The sequence below is a fragment of the Equus quagga genome, unplaced genomic scaffold (assembly GCF_021613505.1).
Source record: "Equus quagga isolate Etosha38 unplaced genomic scaffold, UCLA_HA_Equagga_1.0 153_RagTag, whole genome shotgun sequence".
Lineage (NCBI taxonomy): Eukaryota > Metazoa > Chordata > Mammalia > Perissodactyla > Equidae > Equus > Equus quagga.
This window is the reverse complement of record NW_025796915.1, coordinates 4052587-4064771: the sequence shown is the minus strand read 5'-3', so window position 1 is coordinate 4064771 and position 12185 is coordinate 4052587. Positions and strand designations below refer to the sequence as shown.

General features: G+C 34.8%; 1 protein-coding gene across 2 annotated transcripts in view; it reads left to right on the top strand.

Moving 5' to 3' along the window:
• LOC124233093 (Bardet-Biedl syndrome 4 protein-like) overlaps positions 1-12185 on the top strand; it is a 188414-nt gene that overhangs the window by 130217 nt on the left and 46012 nt on the right. For both annotated transcript variants that reach the window (XM_046650201.1, XM_046650202.1), the window contains one exon: positions 3006-3057. In XM_046650201.1, coding sequence (XP_046506157.1) covers positions 3006-3057 — 52 coding nt within the window. The remainder of the gene's footprint in view (positions 1-3005; positions 3058-12185) is intronic.

Below are 12185 nucleotides of genomic sequence, written 5' to 3'. Positions count from 1 at the left end.
ATTGACGCCTGAGCTAACATCTGTTGCCAATATTCTGGGTTTTTTTTTTCCTTCTTCCCAAAGCCCCCCAGTACATAGTTGTATATTTTAGCTGTAAGTCCTTCTGGCTCTGCTATGTGGGATGTCGCCTCAACATGGCTTGATGAGCGATGCCATGTCTGTGCCCAGGATCCGAACTGGTGAAACCCTGGGCCGCCACAATAGAGCATGCGAATTTAATCATGCGGCCATGGGGCTAGCCCCACATATGTTTTTCTTATTTTGCTACTTTGCTGCTTACTTTTTGTATTGATTTGTGGTTATTTATTGTTTCTGACTGCTAATCCTTTGTCTTTTTTTTTTTGGTTTTGTTTTGTATTACAGTTGTCTTCTCTTAGTTTTGTATCTTCACTTCTTTTTTGAAACACAAGTTCTTAATTTTAATGTAGTTGAATATTTAGATCTTTTCTTAATTGATTTGTGCTTTTATATCTTATTGAAGTAATCCTTCTCTACCCTCTATTTTTTTCCTAAAAGTTTTAAAATTTGCTTTTTCTATTTTAGTCTTCAGTCTGTTTAAATTCATTTTCATTTTCCTGATAAAGCTTTTTCTCTTGAAGTCTGTTTTGTGTAATGTTAATGTTGCTACTGTGGTTATGTTTTGGTTTCTGTTTTTCTGGTGCGTCTTTTCCAATTGCTTTACTTTGTTTTTCTTTGCTCTTATGTTTTGGACGTGTCTTTATACAAATAGCATACATCTAGATTTTTGAAAACATCTATCTTGATAATCTGTCTTTTACCTGGAGAATTTCATTTTTTTCTCCTTTTCTTGCTTTTTTTTTTTTTTTGGCTTAGTTGTCTGTCTTTTTCTCTCCGATCTGCTCTTCTCATTTTGTTCCTTGGAAGTTAGATGCTCCATTCCTTAGTCTTCCTTTAGTGAGTACCTCGATTTTTTTATAACACATATTTAACTTAAATTTCAAACTTAAATCTGAATAATACAGGGATCATTGAATGCTTTATTCCCAGTTGCCTTCTGCTGATGCATGCCATTGTTGTTTAGTTTTGTAGTTTTTGTATTTCTCAGTTCAACACCACAAAGTATACTTTTTGTTGTTGTTTTATTCAGTCAGTAGATGCTTAGAATACTTCCATATTTTACCAATTCCTATGCTTATTCCACTCCCCCATTCTGGGGTTAGTTTCCTTTTCCTAATGTATGTCCTTTAAAAGTTTATTTAGTGAGTCTAAAAACTCTTAAATTGTATTTGTCTGAAAGTCTTTTTCTTTTCTTTTTGGTGAGGAAGATTTGCTCTGAGCTAACATCTGTTACCAATCTTCCTCTTGTTTTTTTTGCTTAAGGATGATTAGCCTTGAGCTAACATCTGTGTTATTCGTCCTCTGTTTTGTATGTGGGTTGCTGCCACATCATAGCTTGACAAGTTGTGTAGGTCTGTGCCTGGGATCCAAAACTGCGAACCCAGGCAGCCCAGGCAGATCGTGCTGGACTTAACCACTGTGCAACCAGGCCAGGCCCTGAAAATCTTTTTAATTTGCCATTGTTCTTGAAAGTTAGTTTTGATTGGTGTAAGAGTTTAGATCAGGGGTTGGTAAACTATTTTTGTAAAGGGCCAATAATGAATATTTTGGGCTTTGTGGGCCATACAGTCTCTGTCACAAGGTAACTCAACTGTGCAGTTAGTGCAGAAGCAACCATGGATGATGTGTAAGCATGTGTTTGGTTTATTATAAAATTTTGTTTATAGACACTGAAATTTGAATTTTTTATGATTTTCGTGTGTTATGAAATAGTACTTTTTTTTTCTTTTTTTTTTTTTTAAAGATTTTATTTTTTCCTTTTTCTCCCCAAAGCCCCCCGGTACATAGTTGTATATTCTTCGTTGTGGGTTCTTCTAGTTGTGGCATGTGGGACGCTGCCTCAGCATGGTCTGATGAGCAGTGCCATGTCTGCGCCCAGGATTCAAACCAACGAAACACTGGGCTGCCTGCAGCGGAGCGCGTGAACTTAACCACTCGGCCACGGGGCCAGCCCCAAAATAGTACTTTTTTTAACTATTAAAAAAATGTAAAAAACTTTCTTAGTTTGTTGGCCATATAGAAATGGGCTGGATGTGACCTGAAGCCATAGTTTGCGGACCTTGTGTCTGAATTAACACGCGCTTTACTTAGTACCTGACACTTGAGAGTAATTGTTCTTAGAATGTTTTAATGTGATATTCCATTTTCAATTGTTGAGAAGTCAGCTGTCTAATGCAACTGTCCTTTCTTTTTCGGTAATCTGCTGATATGTTTTTTTCTTTGGTTGCTTTTAAGAACTTATTTTTTCTGGTACAGGTCTCTATGTTGTATCTAAATGTGGATTCATTTTAATTTAACCTGGTCAGGATTGGTTGAGCATCCAGAATCTAAAGATTAATGTTTCATTACTTCTGGAAATTTTCAGCTGTTATTTTTGCTTATATCATACCATATCATATATAACATAGGAGGTAGATATGTATAAGAAAAATCCATTTGGAGACTTTCTGTATGGTGTAAGATAGTATCTATTATATTAAATAATGTCCCATTAACAGAACTCCCTCCTAGAATTGAGTGCCTCCTAGAAATGGTTTCTGTGTAGATGACCTCATAAACTGCAGTTTATCAAAGTTACCACTTTTCTGGTTTGGCCTCATATGTGTAGCATTAAATATAATACTAATATGTAGTGTCTAAGATCTTAGTGCATGTATCTGTACACATTTTATCATGCATTATAATTACACGTTATAAATACACATAAATGTATGTTATAAATATGCATTACACATTATTAATAGTTTGGATAGCAAAAGTACGACGACATTTGTTTTTTAAACCATGTTATAAATAAGTTTTTGTATCTATATGTAGTTGATTGATTAATTGCATGATTGGAGAGCTACTGATTATGGTTATTTGAAAGCTTACTTAAGTTATCAAGATTTATGGTGGTGCTCTAACATAGACTTCTTTCATTTCAGAGAACTCAGTTTTCTGCATCTGCTGAATCTCAGAAACCCCAGTTGAAAAAAGGTCTGTATGCAGTTTCCTTGTATGGGTATATTTACACAGATTTCTCTGTCTTATTGGGTCTTTCTAGTATTCTGTATGCATTAGAGCTTATAAAATGTGAGTGTTGGGGAAAAGCAGTTAATAGTCTAAATGTTCTGCCATATCTAGCTTTTATTTTAAGGAGTTGTTAGATATTAGGGGATTGATTTTACCTGTAAATGTATTTAAATGGGGTTTTATTGTTATGTAAATTGTGTGTTAATTTTCTGTGTGTGGAGAAACCACTCTAAAGTTCCCATTGTATATATCAGGCCTCAAATAATCTCATATGTATATGTTAAATAAGTGTGAGGTTTTATAAAAATTCATTTGGGGAAGGCTGAGTTGGTGAGGACCTATACTGTAAAGAGCTGCATTTTAAAATCTGGTAGAGATATGGTATATATTTTATTTAGAGGAAGAGATTCCTTCATTTGTTAACCTATAAAGTCTTAGGAGGGTTTGCATCAGGTTGTAGATAGCTATATTGGATAGTCTCCCGTGTCTAACGGACTGGGTGTCTTTGCTACTCATCAGGCATTATGTAATCCCTGATTTATTTATTTAGCAGAGGAGACTATCTATTTTATTATATATTCATTTATTTATTATTATCTAGGTGAGGAAAACAGAGCTGAGTTGAAGGGCCTGCTTGCCAGGGTCTCGTGTGAGCTCTTGTCTGTGTACCTGAATTATGGCTACCAGGCTATTCCCCCTTTTGCAGCATGTGTTTTCCTCTTGTCTGCTAAGAGTTTTAAAGTTGATTTTGTCAGTAAATTGTTTAATTTACTTGGGACATTTCTGTTACTCTTTGAAATTATAAGACAAGTTGTTGGAAAATATGATTGCCTTTCAGGAAGTTATGTTCAAAGAGTTTTTCGGGGATACATCTTTTATTGAAAGAGCAGTACGTCTATAGTTTAGATTATTTGTGAAATTTAGGTGTAATTCTGCCGACATCTAACATAATTGCTAATATTTTTTACACCATTTCTGGACATGAGAATCATCTTGCTGGGCTGTCACTTCATTTAATCACTGGGGTGATTTGGCTAGTTAGGTGGCGCTAGTAAGTATTGTGATTGTCTCTCCAGTATTCTTTCCACGCTTCCTCCAGAGTCAAACCCTGTGGTTTGTTTGGTTTGACTCCCAGTCCAGGAGAGTTGTAATTAGTATACATCGATCAAGAATTGGCACATGCTCAATTCAGGCTAATGAGTTACAAAGTTTATAGCTGTGGGGAAAAGGGACGCATTTGACATGTTCTGCTATAAAATTTAACAGTGCTGTAGTGCCCTTCCCATCAATTCTTTCTTTCTTCTCCTCTGCAAAACAACCACTTTCTGATTTCTATTATGAATGTTTAGTTTTTCCTGTTCTTGAACCCCTCATACAGCTGAGTACTTAGCAGGTTCCAGGACCTGTGATAGGTGTTTGGAATACAAAGATAAATAGGGCATGACTTCTGCCCTAAGAGAATTGACAGTCTTCAGGGCGTATTGAATATAAATAAATAATTAAAGTGCAATATATGCTCCCTAGTTCCTTTCTTCTGAAAGTTTAACATTTCTAATTTCTTCAACTCTTTTCACATGAAATGTTTAGAACTCTCTTGCTGTTATTGCTTTGGTCCTCTGGTGAAATTCATCGGACCTCTTGGAGGTATAGAGTTCAGGACTAAACAGAATATTCTGGGTATGGTGTGAACAGGGCCAAGTGGAATGTTTGGAGGATAAAATCTCTTCATCTGGGTCTTTTATTTCTGATAGTCCAGCTCAAGGTTGCATTGCCTTTTGGACAACCATTCATACGTTTGCAATACCACTGTATCGCATAGTGCCGGGGGCATCATTCACGTAGAATACAATGACCATAATATAGATGATGCCCTTGAAGTTGTGCAAGGTGGTGATATAGACACCTAAAATATCAAGGGTTTAACCTGCTCTTAACCTGCCCTTAATTTCTTGCTTCCATAACCCATAATTTTATCTGTTGATATAGTGAAGTACAGCGATTGAATTTGGGGATGTGGTACCAACCTTGCATTTCTGGATTAACTCCCCATGGTCATTATGTATTAGCCTTTTTATCTATTGCCGATTCAGTTTGCTAATATTTTCTTAAGGATTTTTGCAGCTGTGCTCATGAGGGATGTTGGTCTGTAGTTTTCTTTTTTTGCCATGCTTTGGTCTATTTTTGTTATCAGAGTTATGCTGGCCTCAAAATGAGTTGGGAACTATTCCCACTTCCATTTCTTGGAAGATTTTGTATAGAATTGGTTTCTTTCTTTCTCAAATGTTTGCTAGAATGTGACAGTGAAGCAATCCAGGCCTAGATTTTTCTTTCTTGGAAGATTAAGTACAAACTCAATTTCTTTAATAGATATGGGACTATTCTAGTTATATATTTCTTTAGAGAGAGCTTTGACAATCTTTTTCTTTCAGAGAAGTTTGTCTGTTTTGTCCCAGTTATCAAATTTATTAGCATAAAGGTCATAATACTCCTATATGTTCCTTTTAATGTCTGTAGGATGTAGTGATGTTCCCTCTCTTGTTCTTGATTTTGATAATTTATGTCTTCTCTCTTTTTTTTCTTTGATCAGTCTGGCTAGAGGTTTATACATTTTATTGATCTTTTCAAAGAACCAGCTTTTGATTTTATTGCTTTTTCTCTATTTCTTTTCTGTTTCAATTTCATTGATTTCTGCTCTTATCTAATATTGTCTTGTGTATAATTTGCTCTTTTTGCAATTTCTTAAGGTAGAAACTTAGATCACTGATTTGAGATCTTCTTTTCTTTTATAAACATTTAGTACTTTACATTTCCTTTTAAGCAGTGCTTAACTGGTTCATACACATTTCAAATGTTTTTTAACTTTTGTGCAATTCTAAATATTTTAAAATTTTCTTTGTATTCTGCTTTGACCCATGACTATTAAGAAAGGTATTGATTAATGTCCATATATTTGAAGAATTTTCCAGATGTCTTTTTGTTATTGGTTTCTAGTTTAATTCTATTATGGTTAGAGAACATACTTTATATGGTTTGTTTTATGGCCCAGAATGTGGTCTATGTTGGTGAATGTTCCATATGCCTCAAAACGAATGCATACTATGCTTCTGTTGGATGGAATATTCTATAAATGTCAATTAAGTCAAGTTGATTGATACTGTTCTATATACTTATTGATACAGATATTAATATTCTTTCTGGAAAGATACTGATATCCTTAATGAGAGAAGAGTATTGAATTATGCAAACATAATTATGGATTTGTCTATTTCTATTTTCAGTCTATCAATTTTTGCTTTATTTCAAAGATGTGGTTGGATGCACATGCATTTAGGATTGTTTGACTTTTTGGTGAATTGACCCTTTTATCATTATGTGATGTCCCTCCCCTATCCTTCATAATATTCCTTGTTTGAAGTCTACTTTGATGAGAATATAGCCATTCTAGTTTTGTTTTGACTAGTGTTTGCATGGTAATTAAAGTATAGTTTACATACAGTAAAATTCACCCCCCCTTTTTTTTTTTGGTGAGGAAGATTGGCCCTGAACTAATATCTGTTGCCAATCTTCCTCTTTTTGCTTGAGGAAGATTGTTGCTGAGCTAACATCTGTGCCAGTCTTCGTCTATTTTGCATGTGGGATGCTACCACAGCGTAGCTTGATGAAAAGTGTGTAGGTCCACACCTGGGATCTGAACCCTTGAACTCCAGGCCACTGATGCGGAGTGCACTGAACTTAACCAATACGCCACCTGGCCGGCCCAAAATTCACCTTCTTTTAGTATAAAGTTCTAGGAGTTTTGACAAATGAAAATAGCATGTACCCACCCCCACCACAATGAAGATATAGAACAGCTTAATCACCCTCAAAAATTCACCTTGACTTTGTAGTAAACTTCTTCCACTTCCAATTGCTGGCAACCATAGATCTTTTTTTTTTCTTCCTATAGTTTTCTTTTCCAGAACATCACATAAATGGAATCATACATTATGTAACCTTTCGGGGGGCTTTTTTCACTTAGCATAATGTTTTTGAGATTTATCCATGTTATTGTGTGTCTGAGTTTCTTTTTGTTGATGAACAGCAGTATTCAGTTTTATATGTATGCCACAGCTTATTCATCTGTTCATCAGTTGAAGGACATTTGGGTTCTTTTCTGCTTTTGGCTATTACAAATAAAGCAGCTATAAACATTTGCTTATGGTTTTTGTGTGAACATGTTTTCATTTCACTTGTGTAAGTACCTTAGAGTGAGATTGCTGAATAGTATTGTGAATATAGTTAAGTTTATTAGAAATTACCGAGCTGTTTACCAAAGTAGTTACACTATTTTGTATTTCCATCTGCAAAGTATGTGTGCTCCGGTTACTCCACATCCAGGTCAGCACTTGGTAATTTTCAGTTTTTTGTAAAAACAAAAACAAAAACTAAAAAAACCCTTCTAGTGGATATATAGTGGTATTGCACCATTGTTTCAGTTTGCGTTTTCTTGATGACTGTTGATGTTGAACATCTTTTCATGTGCTTGTCCATAATCCCTGTGTCTTTTTTGGGGAAGTGTCTAAATAATTTGCTCACTTTGAAAAAAATTCAATTCTTTGTTTTCTTAATATTAAATGTTTAGAGTTCTTTATATATTCTGGGAACAAGTTATGTTTATCTTTATCAGATAGGTTATTTGACATATTTTCTCTGTCTGAAGCTTGTCTTTTCATGCTTTTCACAGTGTCTTTGGAAAAATGGATATTTTTAATTTTGATGAAGCCTAATTTATCAATTTCTTTCTTTTATGAATCATGCTTTTGGTGTAATATCTAAGACATGTTTGCCTAACCCAAGGTCACAAAGATATTCTCCTATGTTTTCTCCTAGAAGTTTTATACTTTTATGTTTTACATTTTTGTCTATGATCCATTTTGCATTAAGTTTTTGTATATAGTGCAGAGTATAGATTGAGGTTTTTTTAACATATGGATGTCCAGTTCTTTCAGCACCATTTATAGAAAAGGCTATCTTTGCTTCATTGATTTGATTCAGCATCTTTGTTGAAAATCAGTTGACTGTATAATTGTGGATTTATTTCTGCACTCTCTATTATCTTCCATATATCTATATGTTTGTGTATTTGCCAGTAGCCTGCCGATTACTGTAACTTTAGGTGAGTCTTGAAATCAGGTATTGTTAGCCCTCCAACATTGTTCTTTCTAAAAATTGTTTTGTCTGTTCTTGTTTCTTTGCCTCTCACATAAGTTTTAGAATCTGTTGTTTTCTACAATTTATCCTCTGAAAATTTGATAACAGTTACATTGAAGCTGTAGATCAGTTTGGGGAGAATTGACATTTTAACAATATTGAGTTTTTAAATTCATGGACATGATTTATCTCACCATTGATTTAGGTGTTCTTTGATTTCTTTCATTAGCGTTTTGTAGTTTTCAGCATAGTGATCTTGCACATATTTTGTTAAATTTATACCTAAGTCATGTTTATTGGTGCTGTGGTACATGTTAATTCTTATTTATTTCAATTCCCAATTGTTCATTGTTAGTGTATAGAAATACAATTATATATTAACCTTGTTTCCTGCAACGTTTCTAGACTTACTGATTCTAGTAGCTTTTTCATAGATTCTTGGTATTTTTAAAATATAGACAGTGGTGTGAATAGAGATCATTTTATTTCTTCATTTCTAATTTGTCTGTCTTTAACTTATCTTTTTCTTACCTAATTGTACAGGCTAGGATCTTCAATATGTTGTTGAATAAGAGCAGTGAGAACCTTGTTCACAGGAGAACATTCTTTTTGCCACCATTAAATGTGATGTTACCTCTAGGTTTTGTGTAAATGCACTTCATTACGTTGAGGAAGTATCCTTCTATTCCTATTTTACTGAGAGATTTTTACCACAAATGGATGTTCAATTTTGCCAAATGCTTTTTCTGCATCTATTGAGATGATCATGTTGTTTTTCTTTTCTAATGGTGAATTACACCAATCAATTTTTGAATATTGAGCCCGCCTTGCATTCCTGAGGTAAAACTCACACAGATAGGATGTTTTTCTTTTTATGTATTATTAGATTTGATTTCCTAAAATTTTTGTTAAGGACTTCTGCATCAGTGTTCCTGAATGGTGTTGGTATATAATTTTCTTTTCTTATAATGTTTTTGTTTGATTTTGGTATAGGGTAATGCTGACCATCTCATAAATGATTTGGGAAATAGTCTCTCCTCTTTAATTTTCTGGAAGAGTTTGTAGGGAATTGACTAATTTCATCTTTAAATATTTACTGGAATCCTCCTATGAAGCCATTTGGGCCTGGAGTTTTCTTTGTAGAAGTGTTTTCAACTACAAGTTCAATTTCTTTAATAAATATAAGTCTAGACAGGTTATCTGTTTCTTTTTGAGCGAGCTTTGGGAGTTTATATCTTTCAAGGAAGTTTTAAAGCCCAAGTTTTCAAATTTATTGGCATAAATTTCACAATTTTTACCAAACCCTAGATTGGAATTGGAGGTATTAGTATTGAACGCATGGTTTTTACTATAGATACATAGGTGTAGAATATATTTTTCTGTAATTCTGTCCACTGAGAAGGGTTAGCAGCAGTGACATCCTAGTAACAGTGAGCATAGTTAGTTCCCAGGTCTTAATTTCTAGATATTATTCTCCAGAGAAATGCCTAATTCCATGGCTAAGGCTAGGAAAGTACAAGACGAACCTGGGACATCATGTGCCAGAAAGTAAGGAATGGCCTACAGAGCGATGGGAATTTGTCAAAAAGATGTAGGAGTGGGTTTGAAGGTCTTTCACTGGCCACTGGCCAATTCTGGAATGATTTAAGCCTCAGGTAATCATTGTAATGAATTATAACACGTTGAATAAAATAAGAATATAGCAGTTCATACTGATAAAAATATACTAATAAATAATACATGAAGGAAAAGGAAAAGCTCTTTTTTTATAAAATAGAATGATAACTAATAAGTGTAGAAGGAATGATAGAATTAGAAAATCACCATTTGGCAGCCATCATAGCAATAACTGACTCATGCAAGAGTCCTTAATGGGGTGAAAGTTTGATGAGAAAGAGGATGTTTATCTAAGTCTCTAAGCGTCTCTCTATAATACTACTTAATTATAAAGTAGTAACTTTATAGTGGGAAAACCTACTAAAAACCACCTTAACCAAGTAATAAACATCACAATAATAGGACAAATCAATATCCTGTGCCTCCTAAATCACTTCTGTGATATTCCTGCCAAAAATAATACCTTCAGTCTAATCCTGAGGAAGTATTAGACAAACCCAAATTGAGGGACAGTCTACAAAATAACCAGCCTGCATTTTCAAAAAAAAAAAAAAATCAAGATCCTGAAAGAGAAAGATTAAAGAAGACCAAAGAGACATGACACCTGAAAGCAACACCTGGTCCTAGATTTGATTCTAGAGCAAAAAACCATAATTTAAAATGTTTTAAAATTAAAGACTCTTCTTTTGCTTCCAAGGAAATTATTAGGACATTTGTTAAAATTTGAATAAGGATGGTAGAGTAGATAATAGATAATAATAGTATTGTATCAATGTTAATTTTGATAATTTTATTGAGATTATGTAAGAATGTTCTTTTTTTTCTGGAGATTATAAAGTTTTTTTGCACTAAAGGGAAATCAGCAGCAGCTTACTTTCTGACAAATCTTCCAGAAAAAATTTATGTATAGAGAGAATGATAAAAAATGGGGCAAAATCTTCACATTTGGGGATTGCAGGTGAACGTTTTGCAGGGATTCTTTGCACTATTTTTTCAGCTCTTCCCTAAACCTGAAATTATTTAAAATTAAAAAAATTTTAAAGGAGGGGCTGGCCCCGTGGCCGAGTGGTTGAGTTCGCGCGCTCCGCTGCAGGCGGCCCAGTCTTTCATTGGTTCGAATCCTGGGCGCGGACATGGCACTGCTCATCAAACCACGCTGAGGCAGCGTCCCACATGCCACAACTAGAAGAACCCACAACGAAGAATATACAACTATGTACCGGGGGGCTTTGGGGAGAAAAAGGAAAAAAATAAAATCTTTAAAAAAAAAAAAAATTTTAAAGGAGTTCCTATGAGAGAGAGCCTTTCTAATAAAATCTGCATGCATATAACAAATTCTTTATTTTCATTCACATATAGAGAGGCTTCTTTTCTTTTTAACCCTACAATTCACCCATTTAAAGTGTACAATTCAATGGCTTTGATATATTGCATTATCATTTTTTTGAATTGCTATTGTAACCATTTTTAGATGTACTATCCAATGGCATTAATTATATTCACAACTGTAGATGAAAATAATCCATAACCAATCTATAAATGAAAATTTGGGTGAGTTTATTCTGAGCTAAAATGTGAGGACCATGGCCCGGGGCCTTTCTTCTTGAAGGAAGTAAGGGCACCCAAAAAGTGGGGTGTACAGAGCGGTTATATACCCCCAAAGAGGATGTTTCACATAGGATTGAAATGTCCTTTTACAATAGTCGCGAGACTGCTCTGTTGGCACAGTGATTGATGGACACAGCAAGGTGGCAGGTCTATTGTCTTGAGCTGAGTGGTCACAGGTGAGCCCAGCAATCACTTCCTAGCCTAAGGAAAGATGCTTATCCTTAAGGAAATGCTAATGTGGGGGAAAGTTGCACTTTTATCTTAGGGGCATTTGTTCTTGCCATAGTAAATGTTTAAAGCAGATATACAATGCATGCTCAACGGCCATGTCAGGCTCTTTTGGAAGAAACAAAGTCAGGCCAAATTAGGTTTACAGCAAATGGCTTCCTCATATACCCCAGTATATTGTATTGCTTGCCATTTCTATTTGTCACAACGTTGCGCAACTATCAGCACTCTTTCTAAAACTCTTTCATCACCCCAAACAGAAACTCTGTACCCTTTTTTCTTTTTCTTTTTTTTTAGAAAGAGTAGCCCTGAGCTAACATCTGCTGCCAATCCTCTTCTTTTTTTGGTGAGGAAGACTGGCCCTGAACTAACATCCTTGTCCATCTTCCTCTACTTTATCCGTGGGACACCTACCACAGCATGGCTTAACAAGCGGTGCGTAGGTCCGC